The sequence below is a fragment of the Abramis brama genome, assembly GCF_963993115.1.
Source record: "Abramis brama genome assembly, chromosome: 13".
In the NCBI taxonomy this organism is placed as follows: domain Eukaryota; kingdom Metazoa; phylum Chordata; class Actinopteri; order Cypriniformes; family Leuciscidae; genus Abramis; species Abramis brama.
The window spans coordinates 20,171,409-20,192,324 of NC_139975.1; the positions used below are offsets into that span (position 1 = coordinate 20,171,409).

Consider the following 20,916-nt stretch of genomic DNA (forward strand, 5'->3'; position numbering starts at 1 on the left):
ATGTTAGAGCAAGATGAAAAAGCGAAAGTGTTTTGCTCACAGGCTTATTCAATATATATCCTCCCACTCATGAACGATCAATGCAACACTTACAGCTTCCACGCTGTGAGTATCATCTTGTTGCAAAGCAAGTGCCAATACAATCAAAAATGAAACTGCAGGGTTTGCATTCTGTTGTTTTTCATTAAGGAGAAAATCTGGCAGTGGTTTATTGAATGGATCTTAAAAACTACACCAGTCTGAGAGGATAACCAAGTTTGTGAATAAAATGTCCAACAAATTCAAACTGTTTTTACATGTATGCAAGTCTAGCTTGTTTAAGTTTTGTTATTGCTAGATTTATAAATAAAGCATGTTACCATGCACTTGGCAAGTTACTTTTAATGCACAATAACTGGACTTTATGGAGTAATATTCTGATGCATATCGAGGTTTCTTGGTGTTTCTGGATTTGATGGAAGAGATATTAGGAAAGTGCATATAGCCTTTCCCCCCATTGTATTTCCTTTGTGAACCCCTTCACACACACACACACACACACACACACACACACACACACACACACACACACACACACACACACACACACACACACACACACACACACTTTGAATGCTCCTTAATGTCATTTGGACTACAATCTATTTCCCAAAACAAACAACAACTGTTCAATAAACACAATCACGTGGCTTAATTTTACCAGCACTGATTTAAAGCAATGTGTATTTCAGCATATGCCTTGCACTTAAAATAAATCAGAAAGGTTTGTCATGTAAAAACTGGTAACACTCAATCAAGCATAAAAGAGGGAATATTATGGAGGAAAAGTGAGAATTTCGAGACAATATTGTTTGATGATGGCAATGAGACAAGCATAAGACAAGCACAACCAAGTTCAGAGGACAAAAATTTCCTTTTTTTTTTTTAAAAATAAATATTAAACAGACAAACAAATAAAACTTATTATTTTTCATTTATTGTCATATTAGTATGACCACACCCATCTACAGTATTAGGGTGAAAATACCCTGTGGTCCAAAATGACAACGAAATATTTCATTCCACTTATTTGTAGCATCAGCTGTGTACAATTATCATGTAGTTGAATTATTACAATCTTGTTGATGTGTTACTTAAATATTTTTCTGACAGATCACACACAAACCATTCTGTAGCCCACTTAACTTACTTCTGACACTGATGACATCATCGAGGCTGATCGAGACGGACCTGTCCTCGACTCCTCGGAGGAGCAGTAATGATCCAGCATCAGTGTGAGCTGTGTGAGGCACCGCTCTCCGGCTCATGTGGAGTTTAAACCGCATTTCTATTTGGGAAATACCTGATATAGCCTATATGTGGATTGCTTCTTAATTTACACGAATATTCTTTTGCAGCGATGGTAAGTAACAGCTAAAGCCATGCACTTTTATTCACAAATAATAATACAGGTAAATCAATTTCTTTAAAGAATAGTTCCATAACTTCATCTGCTCTCGCGATAAATATCTGTAGCCTACTAAGATGATCACTGCTAGGCTGTATAACCTATATAAGACGCGTGCATTTCTTACATTAACAATGAGCTTAGTATAAGGACAAACTTTAGAACTGAGTCTTTCAGTCGGAACTGTCGATGTGCTTGCAATCAAAAACTTGACAAAGTCTTGTTCAAATCAATTCAAATAAAATACAGTTAATAAAATACCATTTAATACCAGTAGGCTACATTTTTGATATTTTATTCAGCTCATATTTAGGCTAGCCTTTTATTCAAATAATTATATGGGATAGACTATTTTCTGTCATCAAGCCGTTATCGCTAAATACACGTGTTTGTTCTGCACTGACCTACATTATCGTTCTTATTACGTTACACTACCAAACAAACAAATAAATACGAAAAGAAATAAGCTATTAATTTACTACGAGTAAACTAATACCTGAATGATGTAGCCAAGGCAACTGCACGAGCTGACGATGTGTGCGGCGAGCAACTCGAGCCACTTGAGCCGTTGAGGAGCCGTTCGATTGGAGATAGAACCAAGTTTAACGTAGTCAGGACGTCCAAGTTTAAGTGCCAGAGTTATCACGAAAATCCTCGTAGTAAAATTGTACTTCGTCAATGGTTAAAATGCATGCTTTGCGAGTAACGTAGGCCTACGCGATTTCAGACGCTTCCTGCGTGTTTCTCAATATTGCCATAGGCCAATCAGAATTAAGCATTTATAAGTATGTATTGAAGTAGCCCTGAAATAAAAATCTGACAAAATAAATATATATTTCAATTTAACAGTTTAGACAAAAAAGAAAAGAAAAAAAAGAAAAAAGGGTGACATTAGTGTTTTTGTTAAGTAGCTATCATATTTAATTGGGCTTTTATTGCTCAATGATATAGGAGAATATGGAGCTTATACTTAAGAATGAGATACTAAGAAGATAACATTCTTATACTAAGAATGAGAAAAACACCTCAGTTTTATTTAGAGGCCCAGTCCAAGGTATTTATAACAGTATAGCAAGCTAGTTACATAAACTGCATTTAAGAATAAACTGCCACTTTATATTTCCCCATAATATGTCTTGGTAAGATGATATTTAAATATCAGTTATTAGTTTCTAATATTAGATTAGTTTTATGATTAAAGTTCTGTAGTTTTATTGTGGGGGGGAAACATTTAATGCAATCAATGATGATTGAGAGATGTACAGTAGCAAACTTTCCTCAAATGCCAGAAGTATCATATTTCAGACTCACAGTCACATTTTAACTTGATATTTAAAAAATAAAAAAGTGTGGATAATCAAGTAAACCTAAGCTGCATCAGTCCAGTATTTATCTTAAAATATTTAAATATCTAATATTTAAATAAAATAATTTACATCTAAAAATAAAACAAAAATGACTTTTATAAAAAGTAACGTGACCAAGTCCTGAAGGTGGACATTTTTAGAATTATACTAAAATGCCATTTACTTGCTAAACATGTACAAACTATCAATCAGATGACAGAAGACATGTAGAAAACAAAGTTTTGATTATGTTGATAAATTAGAGGCCTTATAAATTCACGTATAAAATATGATACAGTATAGGCTTTATAGGGTTAAATAATTTCACATGGGGGTTGAATTGATACATTATTGTGCTATTTATTTTAATGTCATATTTACAGTTTTTCCTTCCACCTGTTGCTCTGTTTTTTTTTTCAGTTGGCTCTGTAATCACCTGTGTCACAATGGGTAAATCCTGGATTAACCATCTTGTAATGCTGTGTATGTGGAGTTGCTTAGGTGCCCAGCAACTGGATGATGCATTGCCTTTTCAGTTTACTCATCCAATTTACAATGTAATGATATTTGAAAATTCAGCAGCAAAAACCTTTGTTGAATGCCCCATAAAAATGGGCATTTTCATGGCGAACCAGTCTTGGGACATTTGGTACTTAATAGAATCCGGAGACCATGATAATTTATTCAAAGCTGAGAAGTATGTTTTGGGTAATTTCTGTTTCCTGCGAATAAGGACCAGAGGAGGGAATTCTGCCACTCTCAATAGGGAAGTAAAAGACCACTATCTACTGTCTGTAAATGCTATTGAAAGACATACTGGTGCTGAGGCACAAACACAAGTTAAAATACAAGTTCTGGACACGAATGATCTCAGACCTCTTTTCTCACCGACTACATACAGTTTTTCTGTACCTGAAAACTTAGCCATCAGAACAAGCATAGGCAGAGTTTCTGCCACAGATGCTGACACAGGCACCAACGGAGAGTACTATTTCAGCTTCAAAGAGTGGACTGACATGTTCGCCATTCATCCTACTAGTGGGGTTATAACTCTGGCAGGCAAGCTGGATTACTCTGAGGTGGCTCTTTATGAGATTGATGTGTTGGCCGTGGACAGAGGTCTTAAGCTCTATGGGAGTAGCAGCAGCAGTAGCACGGCAAAGCTAAAGGTGCACGTTCTGCAGGCCAATGAACACGCACCTGTCGTCACAGCTGTCCCCTTAACTCCATGGAACGCAACCAGGGATCCCACTTATGCATATGTGACTGTGGAGGACAGTGATGAAGGGCAGAACGGCGAGATTGCCTCTTTGAGCATCGTAGCTGGAGATCCACTCCAGCAGTTCAAGACATTCAGAACAAACCCTGGGAGCAAAGAATACATGATCAAGGCCATCAAGGAAGTGGAATGGGAGGGTTATAGTTTTGGGTACAATCTTACATTGCAGGCTAAAGATAAGGGAAATCCTCCAAAGTTTTCCTCAGCCATAGTTGTGAGGGTGAGACCGCCCAGTGAATACACAGAGACTCCTGCATTTGAGAAGAGCATCTATAGAGTTAGTCTTAGTGAGTTTGCGCCACCTCTCTCTCCTGTTGTTATGGTCAAAACTGTACAGAAACATTCTAAGATTAAATACTCGTTACAATTTAAAATGCAACAACATGAGAATCCATTTGTTATTAATCCAAACACAGGCCTTATTACCACCACGACACCTATAAAAGCAGAAAGTGTCAGTCAATATGAATTTGATGTTGTTACCAGTGACAGGCGAGCAGTGACCAAGGTGGTTGTCAGTGTAAGTGACGTGAACAACAACACCCCAACCTTTCAAAAATCTAATTTTGAAGCCAGTATCGCCGAAAATGTGCCCATTGGGACCAGCATCTTAACAGTCCGTGCTCATGACAAAGACGACGGAGAAAATGGCTATGTCACCTACAGTATTGTCAATGTGAACAAACAGCCTTTTGAAGTGGATTATTTCTCCGGTGTCATAAGCACCGCAGAGGATCTAGATTATGAGATAATGCCAAGCAAATTCTCCCTAAAGATTCGAGCCTCAGACTGGGGCTCCCCTTTCCGCCGTGAGGCAGAGGCTGTGGTTTCAATCACTCTCACCAACCTGAATGATAATAAGCCGCAATTTGAGAATATCGATTGTGATGTTACTGTGCCAAGAACTCTAGGGGTTGGTGAACAAATAATAGTGGTGTCTGCCATTGATGCCGATGATCTCGGCGTAGTGCAGTACAGAATTGACACTGGTAATAACTTGAATCTTTTTGAATTGGATTCCAGCTCTGGGGTGCTGACACTTAAAAAGTCGCTGAGGGATGGCGATGCGGCGAAACACTCATTCCACCAACTGCAAATAACTGCTAGCGATGGAGAAATATCAAGTACTCCTATGTTCTTAAATCTAACAGTTGTTAATGCTTTCAAACATGTCCACTCCAAATGTGCAGAGACCGGTGTTCTGAGAACTTTAGCAGGGCTGCTGCTTTTTGGCTCTAAACTACACAGTCAGAAAGAAGCAGAGGATGAATGCGCAGACATCCATTCTGTTAACCGCCACGCTCCACAGTTTATAGAGTCCACTCCTATTGTAATAGAAGTTAAAGAGGACCTTCCTGTAGGGACAAGCGTAGCACTCCTAAGAGCTGTCGATTCAGACTCTGGCTTCAATGGGAAATTGCTTTTTGTGATCTCAGGGGGAGATTTTGATAGCCGCTTCACGATAGAATCTGACACAGGGTGGCTTAAAGTTTTCCAGCAACTTGATAGAGAAACAACAGACAGCTACACTCTCAACATCACTGTTTATGACCTCGGCTTACCGCAGAAATCCTCATCTCATATTTTAGATGTTAACATTTTGGATGCCAATGACAACAGTCCAGAGTTCCTTCAGCGTGAGTATTCAGTGGAAATAAGTGAGGACACTGCTATGGCAACAGACATCATTCAGCTTGAAGCGAAAGATAAAGATTTAGCGGTCAATGGAATGGTTAGGTACTCGTTTCTTACTGAAACTGACAAATTTGTCATACATGAGGAAACAGGGATTGTAACTGTTAATGGGCTGTTAGACAGAGAGGCCAATCCATTGTTTGTTTTGAGGGTGGCTGCTTTTGATGCAGCAATTGATGAGCCTAAAATGGTATCAACAGTGTTGTTACACATTCATTTGAAGGATGTGAATGATAATGCCCCTACATTTATACCCCAACAATACCATATCAGAGTTAGAGAAGACATTCCAGTGGGCACCTTGGTGCTCTGGCTTGAAACTCACGATCCTGACCTTGGCCTGTCTGGACAAGTGAGATACAGTCTAACAGATGGGGATGATGGAAACTTTCAGGTGGATAAAATGACTGGAGCTGTGTACGTCTCTCAGACTCTTGATTTCGAAACAAGACAAGTACATAATCTGACAGCAAAAGCCAAAGACAGAGGCAAGCCAAACCCTTTATCCTCATCCTGCTTCATTCAAGTGGATATCGTGGATGTTAATGAGAATATGTACCGCCCCTCTTTCCCATTCTTTGTGGACTGGGGCACTGTGAGTGAAGACATCCCAGTTGGCACCTCTGTTCTGAAAGTTACAGCTCATGATGAGGACAGCGGCAGGGATGGAGAAGTTCGCTACTCCTTACGAGGTGGTTCAGGCCTTGGAGTGTTCACCATTGATGATCAGAGCGGTAAGCTAATTTGTATTCTTTATTGCTTTTTTAAAGGAAAAACATGTATTAAATTAGTCTATCGGGTTTATTAATTCAAAACATTTGTAAGTAAATCATCAGTAGTATTAAGGAATCTACACACTAAATCTAAAGACAAACAAACACTATGTTGAATGAGCATACCATGGAGGCTTGTAAATGAATTTTCATGGTCATATTTTTGTTCTTCTGTATTGAATGATGAGAGATTGCTCCAAAAAGTATTTGAACATTTAAACATATTTCGTTGCATTGTGAATGTAATTGAAGTTTTCAAGCAAAATATTTCATTATTGTTCAAAATTATGGTTACAGTTTATGTGATGAACTACATCTGTGGTTACTCTGCAAGGACACTTGTGTGAACTTGAGGGGAACTGAATTTATACATTCTTAAAAAAAATAAAGGTTCTTTATTGGCATCAATGATTCCATGAGGAACTTTTAACATCCATGGAACCTTTCCATTGCACAAAAGGTTCTTTGTAGTGGAAAAGGGTTATTTATTTAGAGGGTTATAATATTTAAATTATTAAAATGTTCTTCATGCCTATAAAAAAAGTGTCCAATAATCTTTGGGTCCACTCTATGCATTTTTAACAAACAACAATGATTTAATTTTGTTATTTGTACTATAGTGCTATCTAAAGACGTGAGAGAGACCAAATGAAAAAGAGAGAGAATAAGAGGGCGAAACAAAGAGCGATTTGCTGGGCACTCTCACCCTGAGGAAAGAGGTTATCAAGTTTTACTGAGTTGTAGAAGCCACACCGCTACCTTTAGAAAAAAGCCCACAGCGTGAAAGCAGACACTGCCAAACAGAGAAACAAAAAGAGCTGCCTCATCTCCCCTTACCCTCTTATTCACTCAATATTTTATGTATAATGTCTGCCCTGTACACATTTAATTTTTTATGCAAATGTCTGTGTTATGAATTCTCAGTTCCCTGATAGATAATAGATTCGTTCTTTGCTTCTGCTGTATGTTGATTACAGTTTTCATTTAAAAAGAATATTATTAGCAATGTGTAAGACGTTCCTACTTTGTATGGTTATGTATGGTGGCTTCATCCTTATCTAGACTTTAGAGTTTGCAATGCAAAACTCCCTGTGCCATGTGACAAGATTTTATAGCAGCACCATTGGTGCTGTCTCAGTCTAAATGTTTAAAGTGCTTCATGTAGTGCAACATGTTCCTTCTTCTTTTCTTTGTCACAGGCATTATAAGGACACAAGAGACCCTTGATCGTGAGACTACTAATCATTACTGGCTTACAGTCTATGCTACAGACCAAGGAATTGTGCCACTTTCCTCATTTGTGGAGGTTTACATCGAGGTTCAAGATGTCAATGATAATGCTCCACTGACAACAGAGCCTGTGTACTATTCTTCTGTATCTGAGAACTCTCCCAAAGACGTCTCTGTCATCCAGATCCAAGCATTTGACCTGGACTCTGAATCAAGTGATGATCTCTCATATAAAATAACCAGTGGAAATCCACAGGGATTTTTTGCCATCAACTCCCAGACAGGTAAATAGATGCTTCTGATCAAAACTGCTAAATCCCAGCATGTGGATTTGTGTTTTAAACAAGTAAATAAGGAATTTCAAATACATTTTACATATTTTTTACATTTATTTCAGTGTTAGCATTATTATTATGATGATGATGAAAATGGGACTGTGTTTTTAAAGCAATGCCCTTCATGTTTCATATGCAACAAGGAGCACCTTGAACATTTTGGGAACACAATTTAAAACATTTTACCCTGTACTTGAATATATACACCAATAGACATTAATAAACTGCAAAATTTGAGTGATGTTCATACCTGTGAGGGAGAAAAATTAATGAGCATTAACATGTTAATGTTCACAAATGTACAAGTAAATAACACATTTTCTGAACATAAAACACGTTTTGACATGAAATATTTCCTGAAGTTTTTAAACATCATTGATATTCACACCAGCTGGTTAATTACATTCACTGAGCAGCACAAGTAATGAATGCAGCTAATTAATTTGACGCGCCAATTGATTTCTCCTCCACCAAATTACTTGCCACACAGTCAGCTCAGCTTAAGGTCTCAACAGTGCAAGAAAAAAGTTTTTCAAAGGATTTTGCTGCCAAAGTCAATTGAACAAACTGAACTTAGTTGGTACATTGAGAACTCAATGTTTTTCTGGAGAATAATTATGACCGTTCAGTTAGCGTTTCCAGGAACAGAGAACATACTGTATTACATAAACTATGACTAGTTCTTTTCTCTTTTGCAAAAAAATAAAAAATACATGAAGGAATGCAACATAAAAGAATACAAAATGTAGGGTAGTTTTATCTGTCAAGCCTGAATGTTTCCCTTTTTTTTTGGCTGGAGAACAGCTTGAATCTTTTATTACTAATAGAAAGTTTTCTCAGTCAGACGAAGAAACACACTGAAATGTACCATTTTTCGTTTCTTGTACAGGGTTGGTGTCAACCACATCACGGAAACTGGACAGAGAAAAGCAAGCAGAGCATCTTCTTGAAGTAAGCTGCTGAACCCTGTAACTGATGATATTGCATTGTATTTACTTCCACAGAAGTCAAAGAAGAATTTTCATGCTGTTTTTCTTCATACAACAATAGAACAAAGTGACAATATGCCCAGCTCTAAAAAGGATATAAAAGTAATCCATGCACTATGGTTGGTCTGCTTCATGAATGAAATACTCTTTTGAGACATTCTAATTTTGTATTTCAATTACAAAAATGACACCATACTGGTTTAAAACAACATGATGGTGTGAAAATAATTTACATTTTTGGGTGAACTGTTCATGTTGAAGAGATATTGAAGTTTACCTTTAATTGAATATATTTTATGCCTCTCTCATGTTTGTTTTGGCAGTAGTTTCTCAAGCGCTCAGGCCTGAGATCTGTTTTTTATTCTTAAACAGATCACTGTTTCGGATGATGGCAGTCCAACCAAGTCTACAACGGTTCGTGTGATAGTCAACGTATTGGATGAAAATGACAACAGTCCCCAGTTTCTGGAAAAGACCTTTAAAATCAAGCTGGTGGAACGACCAGAGGCAGTCGAATGGGAGCCAATTTATCGAGTGATTGCTTATGACAGAGATGAGAGTCCCTCCTCTGATATCTCATACACAATCGAGGAGGGTGAAGAGCACAGGAAATTCTTCATTGAGCACACAACTGGGTTTGTGTTCTCCAAAGAGGCTTTTTCAGCGGGGGAGTATCATATTCTCACAGTACGTTTATTTCAATTCCTAGACTCCAAATGGTGACAGACTTAATGGAGGTGTATTTGCTGCTTCAGAATGAATGGACACAAATTATTTTTTGAATTTTGAATGCAGCTTCTAAATGATAGAGAATTTTGTTAACTTTGATAATTAAATTAAGTAAATATTGTGACAGAAATCACCTATTGACATACAGTTAACAAAAAAAATACAGTATGCCCCATACAGTTACCATCCTTAAAAAATAGGCTCTTGATATGTCTATGTCAAAAAAAACAGGAGAAAACACTCACATTGCTGTCTTGCAGATTAAAGCATCAGACAATGGAAAGCCTTCAAAGTCGTCCATCTGTCGGTTGCACATAGAGTGGATTCCAAAGCCTAAGCTGGCTAAACAACTGCTGGCGTTTGAGGAGATTCCGCTCTCATTCTCTGTGATGGAGAATGATCCAGTGGCCCATATGGTGGGAGTCATCAGCGCTCAGCCAATTGACTCTCCTGTATGGTTTACGATCAAAGGTAAAGATCTAAAGCTCTACAATCAGCCTTAAAATAATATTTCCACCCACCTATTCACCCTCATGTGATTCCAAACCCATATGACTCTCTTTCTTCAGTGAATCACAACATGAGTTATTTAATACAAGTATGTTGGATTTTATGCAATGTATAGGAGTTTCCAAGCTTCAAAGCGGACACAAATGCATCATTAATGTTTCCATGAAAGTGTCCATTACACTCATCCGATACATTTCAAGCCTATAAGTCATATGGTAGCTTTAAGTGAAGAACAGCCTAAAATTTAAGTTGTTATTCACTGATAAGCTTACTCTCCAGTGGTCTGTTAAACGCTATAAAAAATCAGTGAGTTAAACTCCAGAATTGATGACAAATGATTTATGGACATTGTTACTTCTATCATGTTTTTGAGTGATAGTTTACATAAAAATGCAATTTCTGTTATCCCTAATGTGTTTTAAAGCTTTATGACTTTCTTTCGTCTTTGTAACACAAAATAACATTGTAGCAAGGTTAGATGTTGTGGGAAGAAGGAGGCGGGAGCCGGCGAACATTCAAAGACTTTAATAAACGTAAAATAAACAAATACAAAATGAAAGTAAAGACAGCAGTCCCTCACGGATGACTGCTGTCACATATTACAAAACACAACATAAATCCAGGCCTGGCCTCTCTCGATCTTCACTGTAGTCGGTCCTCCTTTATGCTTCCGCTCCTCCATGAGAGATACGAGACTGGTGCGTTGCGCAGGTGTCGCTCATTATCAATCACGCCACCGGCCTCGCGCCGTTCTCTCATGGCCCTCGGCCTCGTCCTGCTCGCCACAAACATATTTTGAAGAATGTCTCTGTTTTTGTCCATATATGATAGTCAATGGGTTCCAGTGTTGTTTGTTTTTCAACGTTCTTACAAATAACTCACACAGGGGGTGAGTAAATGATGACAGAATTCATTTTTGAGTTTTAGTTTCATTTAAACTTCAGTTTAATCCTCACAAAATGTCTTTGAATGGCTTTAGAAGACATCACATTATAATATTTTGATGGTGCTTTTTGAAGTTTGAAAGCCTCAGTTCCCATTCATTGTAATTGCATGGGGAAAAAACATCATTACATATCTCCATTTATGTTTGGAAGAAAGAACATCATAAGGGTTAGAAGAAAGGGTGAATAAATGGTGACAGAATTGTATTTGCTATTTAATCTCTAGTCATTCTTGATGCTTCAGCTCTTTAAAGTTCAATGTTCAGATAATCTTCAATAACCCAACCTTGATTTTGCCCTAATCAGCTTTCAACTGTTTTTTTCCCCCTCTGCCGCCGCCTTGTCTGGCTCATCTGCTTTTCTTTTCTTGTTTCTCTACTCTTGCTTCACAAGGAGTCACACATGTTAAAGAAGCTTTTCACATTCTACAGATGGCTTGTGACCTGAACTGTACAGCAGGTATCTGCTGATAAATTGAAATATTTCCTATCTTCTCACAGCTCTTGCATTATTTCCTGTCACATATCAGAAAGAGTTCTGAATTCATATTCTGTAGAAGCGATCTTGCACAATATTTACTTTGAACGTTTGCTACTTTAATAGCTAATGCAAATTCTATATTATTCAAAAATTCTGCCTGTTTGTGAATAGCATTAATATGTGGCTGCTGTCTGTTTTGGTACTAAAAGGTGGAAACGCTGGCAACCACTTTGATGTGGAGAAGGCGAGTGGCACAATTATCATCGCTGGAGCTCTAGATGCTGAATGGCAGTCAAATTACAACCTTACCGTTGAAGCAACAGATGGAACAAGATCCATCAGCACTCAGGTGTTTTGTCTTTAATGGCACTTACCAAGAAATTGCCCATGCATTGTAAAATAGGATCAGTTGGATGGAGAGATAAGGAAATTATGCACATCTTTGCTTTGACATATTGTGTACGCGTGGATCTGTATTCTGACAGGATAATTATTTTGTTGTTTAGTATTACCTACACATTTCGCCACTGCTCAAATTGCAAAGAGTTTAAAATTAAAAAGATTGCATGTCTCACAATGAATACCAGGTTTAAATTTGTCACAAAGGAAACATATCATTTAGCTTTTTTCTAAATGCTTGATATTTGAATATTTTTGATCATGTGTCTTAGTATAACTTTCACTCATTTCTCTTGCTACACATGACATATAGAAATATCAGGTTTAAGCTTAATAGAAAATATTAAATTTCATGTTAAAAAAAAAAGGATAACCCAAGTAGCTGGAATGTGCCCTGGCACCTGCATACTGTGATACTATTGGGCGCACTTAGCTGAAGTCAGGCTCACTGCTGTCTTTCTAATGTATAAGTTGCCACTGTCCTTTTGTCATGGTGTGAACATACCTCTCCTTGGGCGATACCTGCATGTATCAGCCAAGCCAGCCAGCCTTATCAGGTCACAGTGCGAGACTCATCCATCAGTGTGAGCAGACCCAGAGGCAAAGAATGATGTGAGAGGGAGTAATGTTTTAAAAGAGAGCTCTGTTTCAGCCCTCAGTCCATCTCTCCTGTTGCAGAGAGCATTGCCCTCCTGGAGATTGCACTCTGTACAGTTTGTCATCCTATAATGGGCTTCTTACTTGTGTGCAGTTTCAGGGTCTGTGTGAATTAAATATTTTAATAAATGTGTGTCTAAGGTCAAATAATACGTACTGAGTACGTTATTGTTGCTTGAGTAAACATGCATCTTCCAAAAATAATATGTAAATCTAAATTTGATTAAGTGTGGATTTTGGACATATATGCAATGATTTTGACTGGAAGAACTTTAAAAAAAAAAAAGTAGGAGTACTTCATTAAAGCAGCTAGATTTTTCCCTTTGTTATATTATGGTTAATATAAATAATCATATACTTAAAATAATGTAAGTAATATAATATAATAATAACAATATAACAAATGTTTAACAAATACATATTCAAAATATTTACTGTGTGGATTGTGCTTTGTTAAACAGGTCATAATTCAAGTTCTTGACACAAATGAACATCGCCCCCAGTTTGGACAAAATCAATATGAGATAAGTATTCCAGAGGAAACCCAGCCTGGTATGAAGATACTGGAAATAAATGCAACAGATAAAGATGAGAAGAACAAATTATCATACACACTGTTGAGCAGCACAGACTTATTTAGCCTGAAGAAGTTTAGTCTTGATCCTGGGACAGGCTTTCTGTACACTGCTGAAAAACTGGACCATGAAACCATGCACAGACATATTCTCACAGTAATGGTAAGGCCATCTATATACTTCTTTTGTCCACTACAAAAGAAACTGCATAAAAACCACACTGCATTTAACAGCTGATTGTTGTTAATATATATATATATATATTATTCCAGGTTAGGGATCAAGGTGTGCCTGTGAAAAGTAATGTTGTGAGAGTGATCATCAACGTGGAGGACAGTAATGACAATGTACCATGGTTCACCAGCTCTCAGTACGCCGCCCGTGTCTTTGAAACAGCTGCGATTGGTTCATCGGTATTACAGGCCACTGCTCTGGACAAAGACAAAGGCCTAAATGCTGAGATCCTCTACAACATAGATTCAGGTACAGCTTATCTCTACTAACACTGTCAAATCATTGGAAAATTTTATTGTTAATGGAAAACGATCCAAATGTTATTAACTATTATTCATTTCTGGACATCCTATATATAATATATACCAGTGGCGAGCGGTGACTTCTTTAACTGGGTATGCTGGGTGGCACATCACATAAAAAAAAGTGCCTGGTCAGATATGTTGAATGGGTTTATAATAAGCGAGACGCAAATAAATAAATGACTGACAGTTACATACGTATTTTTATCATGTAAGCTTTATGGTACACCTCAAACAAGGGAATTTATAGTAATTTGTAGTGTTATTAATTAGCAAGTCAATGAATGGCTTGGGTATGCAGAGCATTCACAGATTATATGGACTGCACGCCCCTGATATATACTAATATAAATAATACTACAAATAATGCATTTTTTATCAGATGTAAATGATCTGTTTTTAAGCTCTCTATTCTCACTATTCTATTCTCTGTAGGAAATCATGGAAATTCCTTCAACATTGATCAGTCTTCAGGCATTGTAACAGTTGCAAGGGAACTTGATCGTGAATACAGAGACCAATATGAATTGTTAATAAAAGCATCTGATAAAGGAGAACCTCCTCTCAGTGTGGTTACAAGCGTCCAGGTCACAGTCACTATCTCGGATAATACCAAGCCGAAGTTCCCCTTCAATTCAATATTGGCTGAAATCAGTGAATCTGTCCCTGTTGGAAGTTTTGTAACTTTAGTTTCTGCCTTCAGTCAATCAACCATCATTTATCAGATCAAAGAGGGAAATGTGAACAGTGTGTTTGACATCAATCCAAACTCTGGTGCTATCATCACAAGGAAAAAACTGGACTTTGAAACCCTTTCGTCATATAAACTGATTGTGCAAGGTTCGGACATGGCTGAAATGTCGAGCAGTGTCACAGTAAACATTCATCTAAAGGATGAAAATGACAATAATCCTGTTTTCACTCAGCCTGAATTTACTGGCTTCATCAGTGAGTCGGCTGTTGTCAGAAGTCTGGCTCTGACCTCTCAGAATGTTCCACTTGTTGTTCGTGCAACAGATGCTGATCAGCAGTCAAACGCCAGACTTGTCTATGAGATTATGGAGCCATTCGCTCATAACTATTTTTCTATTGTTTCTGGGACTGGAGCTATTCAAACTCTCAGTAACCTGGATTATGAGCAGAGAAAGGTGTTTAACTTCAGAGTTCAGGTCCATGACACTGGGATGCCACGTTTGTTTGCTCAAAACACTGCCAACGTGACTATACATGTCATTAACATCAATGATTGTGCTCCAAAATTCACTCAGGATTCATATGAGACAACACTCCTCCTTCCAACCTACAAAGGGGTTAAAGTGATAACAGTAAAGGCTACCGACGAGGACTCACTGCCAGACACCAAACTACGCTTTGAAGTTGTAGATGGAAACATAGGGAACAAATTCCTGCTTGATCCAACCTCAGGTGATATTTTTGTGCAAAATGCTACACAGTTGCGGAGCAGGTACAGACTGACAATCCGGGTTTTTGATGGAAGTTTTACTGGCACTGCAACTGTGAAAGTCAATGTTAAAGATAATAAATGTCACAATCTGAAGTTCATTCAGGAAATTGTTACCGCCTATGTGCAAGAAAACTCAACGGAGAAGAAGACCCTGGCAGTCCTCTCTGTAGTTGGAAATAGAGTAAACGAGCCTTTGTTTTATTCTATTCTCAACCCTAACAGTAAATTTGAAATAGGACGCACATCTGGAGTGCTTTTCTCCACAGGCATCCCATTTGACCGCGAAGAGCAGGATTTGTTTGAAATCGTTGTGGAGGTTACAAAAGAGTCAAGGTTGAATGGAACCGCCCATGTGCTTGTGCGAGTGCACATTGAGGATGTGAATGATAATGCCCCTGTCTTTATAGATCAGCCCAATAGCGCCGTTGTTCAGATTGACAAAATCGTGGGTTCGGTTTTCGGGAAGGTGACCACCGTGGACAAAGATATTGGCAGAAATGCTGAGGTTACATACTATTTGAACAAGCATGATAAATATTTTCAAGTAAGCCCGTCAGGAGAAATATCTCTTAGGAGACCTCTAGAGCTTGAAAATGTTGGCAAGTTCATCATTAACATTACTGCACAAGACAGAGGCAACCCACCACTGTTCTCAAAAGCAGAGGTCATTATTTCAGTGGTAAACAAAGCCACACCAGTGTTCGAAAGACCTTTTTACAAGATTGTAATCCCTGAGAATGTGCAAGTTCGTACTTCTATACTTCAAGTCGTGGCCAATCAATCTGCGGGACATTGTGCAGTCTACAGCATCAGTGAAGGAAACCCATTCAATCAGTTCAACATTAATTTCAATTCTGGACTCATTGAAGTCATCCAGCCATTGGATTATGAGGCTCACCCCGCATATCGGTTGAGTGTCCAGGCGACAGACTGTCTAACCGGGGCTAACTCTGATGTTTTTGTAGATATCATATTGGAAGATGTCAATGACAACAAACCCAAATTTGAAGCGGCAGTGTATAATATTAGCATTTCTGAATCTGTTGTAATTGGAGCCTCTGTGTTACAAGTTGTAGCCATGGACTCTGACACAGGAAGCAATGCAGTATTGTTTTATCAGTTGTATGAAAAGGATGGAGCCACCTCAGATCACTTCAGAATAGATGTTGAGAGTGGAGTCATTTGGACTGCAGGACTATTGGACCATGAAACGCAATTGCAGCATGAACTGATTGTAAAAGCTGTTGATGGTGGAGCATTTCAGCTGTCTGCTGAGGTCCAAGTGATTATATATGTAACTGATCTTAATGACAACCCACCTATTTTTGCACAGCAGCTTTATAATGCCACCATAAGTGAGATTTCTTCTCCAGGGAAGCTTGTGACCTGTGTTAAAGCATATGATGCTGACAGCCGTGGAACCAGACAGCTGGAGTATGCTATTTTGTCTGGAAATGACAACAATTTATTTGCAATTGATGCGTCAAGTGGAGAAATTGTGATTGCCAACATCAGCCGACAGTCTCTTGAGCACTTCTACAGCTTAATTTTGTCAGTAACTGATGGTGTTTTCAGAAGTACTGCTGAAGCAAACATCTATGTGATGGCTGAGAATAGACAAAGCCCATCATTTACCCAGGATGAGTATCTTTTTGAGCTCCCTGAGAACTCTCCAGTTGGTACGTTGGTTGGACAAGTTGAAGCCACTGACAATGACCCAGGGATATATGGTCAATTGACATTCATCATTGTAAATGATATCGCCAATGATAAATTTACCATCAAGGATGATGGCTGGATTCACACAGTAGAGGGTTTTGACAGAGAAAACCCAGAAGAGAAAGTGATTAGCATCAGTTTAATGGCTAAAGATGGCGGTGGGCGATTAGGCTTTTGTACTGTTATTGTAATTCTCTCTGACGTGAATGACAATTTACCCAAATTCAGGCTCTCAGAATACAAAGTTACTGTGCCAGGAGATGCTCCCAGTGGTACAACTGTGATCAAAACATCTGCAGTAGATGAAGATGAGGGAAGTAATGCTGATATAATTTACACTGCTGACTCTGATTCAGGGCACTTCGAAATTCATCCACTTAGTGGTGCAATTGTCACAAAGGAAAGTCTAATTGGACTGGAAACTGGCCTGTATTCCTTCTTTGTGAAGGCTAAAGATTCTGGAAACCCACCAATGCAATCTATTATTCCTGTTTCAATTAGAATAGTTCCCCCTGAAACATTAATCCCAAAGTTTGCAGAGCCGTCACTGTGGTTGGAGCTTTCAGAAGACCTGGCTGTCGGAACTGAGATGGATATCTTCCAAGCCCAGAATGAGCGGTCTGTGATCTACAGCCTTGTTGGAGGGAACACCCCAGAGAGTAACAAAGATGGTGTCTTTGCTATTGACAGCAGTACTGGAAAGCTTGCACTCACAAAAAGACTAGACTATGAAACTATCAAATGGTATCAGCTTACAGTGCAGGTCCGAGACGTTGAAGATGGCATGGAAATGGTCTCAACTATAGATGTGAGTATCCATCTCAAAGATGTCAATGATAACAGCCCACAATTTGAGTCCTTCCCCTACCAGTCATATATTGTTGAAAACCTACCAGAAGGGACTTCTGTAGTGCAAGTCAAGGCCACTGATCTTGATTCTTGGCTGAATGGTCAGGTCACTTATACTCTGCATGAAATCCAGGCGCACCCTGATGTTCTGGAGATGTTTGCTGTGGACAGTGAGACGGGCTGGATAACCACCCTCACAGAGATAGACAGAGAAAAGGCAGACCGATATCGAATCACAGTGGTTGCCACAGACAGAGCCCAAGGGCTACGCATGACAGGCACTACTGTTGTAGAAGTGACAGTTGTGGACTCAAACGACAACCCTCCATTATTTGCTGAAGCAGTTTTTAAAGGTACTGTGAGAGAAGATGAATCTACACCAGGCACAGTTATCACCATTCTCAACTGTGTTGATTCTGACAGTGAGGAGATCAACAGGAGGTTCAGCTGTTTTATCACAGGTACACTGTCCATGCTACCAAGTAAAACTAGTGAGATTAAAATCACCATAAATGTGATTATTTGTCTTACTCTCATGCCCTGTAATTATTTTTTGTTCCTGTAAGAAGAATGTCCAGACTGCTCTTTTCTATACAATGAAATCAAATGGTACATTATATTTCAGCTAATAAGTGATAAGTCCTCTAAAGCAACTCTTGTTTAAATGTTAAGATATATATTTCATTTAAGATACTGTGTGTTACATATTATGCATCATATTATAAAGGCAAATGTCTATTATTGTAACATAGCGTAACATTTTCAGTTCTGTTTATTTTATTCAGATTTATTTGTAGCGTTTTTCACAATACATATCATTACAAAGTAATGTTAAAAAATGCATTAAACATATTTAATAAATATTTAATGTTAAAACCTAAACTTTTACAATTAAAAAAATTCATGGTGTAAAATATTTTCTTCTTGGCCCCCTACAATTCCCTTGCAGCCCCTGGTACCAGTTTGAAAACCCTTAGTCTAAAGCCATATGATAGCTTTATGTGAGAAATGGACCAAATTTTCATCTTTATGTGAACTATCCCTTTAAAGAAACTGGTATTGGCATTACAACATGACAATTTTGTGAGGTGTTTATTAACCTTTGGAAAGAAATTACAGAACTAATGCCACCAGCTCAATTGCTGAATGTTATGAATAATCTATGATATGTATATGAGTGTTCTGTATAATACCGACCCTGATTAGAGATATTCAGAGCATCTTGTTATTTTCCTCAGTTTCATTACATCGCCTGATTAGTATCTTGTATGCAGCTAGAAATACAATGAAAATCCCCAAGATGTTTAGAATGACGCTAAATGCATGATGATTTGACTGCTAATCTCCTTATTAAATATTTCTGATTAGACCAAAGTTAATTTTTCTTTGTTTAATGTATTCAGGTGGAGACCCGCAGGGCCTGTTTGATGTGAAGCACACAGATGGTGTTTGGGTGGTCGCTGTCAGCAAAACCCTGGACAGGGAGGAGAGAGATTTCTATCTTTTAAACATCACAGCCACCGATGGAACCTTTGAGTCAAAGGCTACCGTAGAGATCACTGTCCTTGATGCAAATGACAACAGTCCTGTTTGTGAAAAGGCATGATGTGTATATTCATTAGCCCCTGAGTTATTTATTCTGGACTGTGCAGAGAACTTTTAATGAATATGCACATTTTTCACAGATGATTTTTTTTTTTAGATAACACCCATTTCTTCAGTCACTTTAAATTGAAATCCACTTTTGTTCTCAGGATGTGTATGCGCAAACTGTTCCTGAAGATGCACTTGTTGGAAGACAAATTCTTCAAGTCTCAGCCACTGATGCAGATATCCAGTCAAATGCGGAAATCACGTACCAGTTGAGTGGCAGCGGAGCTGAATCATTCACAGTTGACACTAAAACAGGTAAAATTAAATTTTATCTAAAGCAAGGGGTTAAGTATCTTATCCAAGGACATAATGGCAGTAGCTCATTAATCAATCCCTTCCAGGTTCAAGCCCACAACCTTGTGATTATCAGTCCTGATCGTTATTGACTTTATAGCGTTCAGTGTTCAATGTGAATAGCGATTTCTGCAATACATATTGTTCCAAAGCCGCTTTACATAAAATAATCCCTCAAAACTTTAAGTGAACAAGCCAAGCATGACAGTAACAAGGAAAAAACTCTCTTAGAGGTACATTGGCAGGAACCAAGACTCAACAGAGGGAGCCCATCCTTCTCTTGCTGACATGTAGTATATATTAGTGTATCGTAAACACTACTGTTCAAAAGTTTGGGTTCAGTGAGATTTTGTTATGTTTTTGAAAGAAGTCTCCTTATGCGCACTAAGGCTTAATTTATTTGATCAAAATATGCATTTCATTTTATTAATATAACATTTTATTTGAATAGGCTTTAAAGTGTAATTTATTCCTGTGATGGCAAAGCTGAATATTCAGCATTATTATGGCAGTCTTCATAGTCATATGATCCTTCAGAAATCATTCTAATATGCTGATTTGCTGCATTTCTTATTTTTATTCATTGGAAACAGTGATGAAAATTGTTTTCAGGATTTCTTGTTAAATAAGAAAGAACAGCATTTGAAGACTTCAGATGCAAAAAAACTCTAAGTCCGTCTGACATTTTTCGGACAATTTTTCTTTGAAATGAGCATGTTTTTAATTTTACTCTTATCAGTGACATTTTTGAAAATAATCATTTGAATAACTGACTAATAAACTTATCATTGCCATTAAAGTGAAATTACTTATTAACATATGTGCCTGATAAAAATGCTAATTTAAAAGAAAAATGTTTTTTACCTTCATTTGAATAGTCTTTATTTATTTGAAGTATATCTTTTGTAACAATATAAATGTCTTTATTGTCCTTGCTGTATCCTTTATCCTTGCTGAATAAAAGTAAGGTTTTTTAATTTCTTTTAAAAAAAAACTGACCCCAAACTTTTAA

At 37.8% G+C, this 20,916-nt stretch overlaps 1 protein-coding gene across 1 annotated transcript in view; it reads left to right on the forward strand.

The window, feature by feature from the left end:
• Positions 1–3,239: 3,239 nt before the first annotated feature.
• Positions 3,240–20,916, forward strand: part of fat1b (FAT atypical cadherin 1b) — a gene marked incomplete at its 5' end in the record, with an annotated part of 32,102 nt that continues 14,425 nt past the window's right edge. The window contains 12 exons of the mRNA XM_084133016.1: positions 3,240–6,501; positions 7,740–8,054; positions 8,995–9,056; positions 9,467–9,781; positions 10,084–10,294; positions 11,671–11,736; positions 11,967–12,106; positions 13,275–13,550; positions 13,661–13,871; positions 14,360–18,418; positions 19,361–19,557; positions 19,712–19,865. Coding sequence (XP_083989142.1) covers positions 3,240–6,501; positions 7,740–8,054; positions 8,995–9,056; positions 9,467–9,781; positions 10,084–10,294; positions 11,671–11,736; positions 11,967–12,106; positions 13,275–13,550; positions 13,661–13,871; positions 14,360–18,418; positions 19,361–19,557; positions 19,712–19,865 — 9,268 coding nt within the window. The remainder of the gene's footprint in view (positions 6,502–7,739; positions 8,055–8,994; positions 9,057–9,466; positions 9,782–10,083; positions 10,295–11,670; positions 11,737–11,966; positions 12,107–13,274; positions 13,551–13,660; positions 13,872–14,359; positions 18,419–19,360; positions 19,558–19,711; positions 19,866–20,916) is intronic.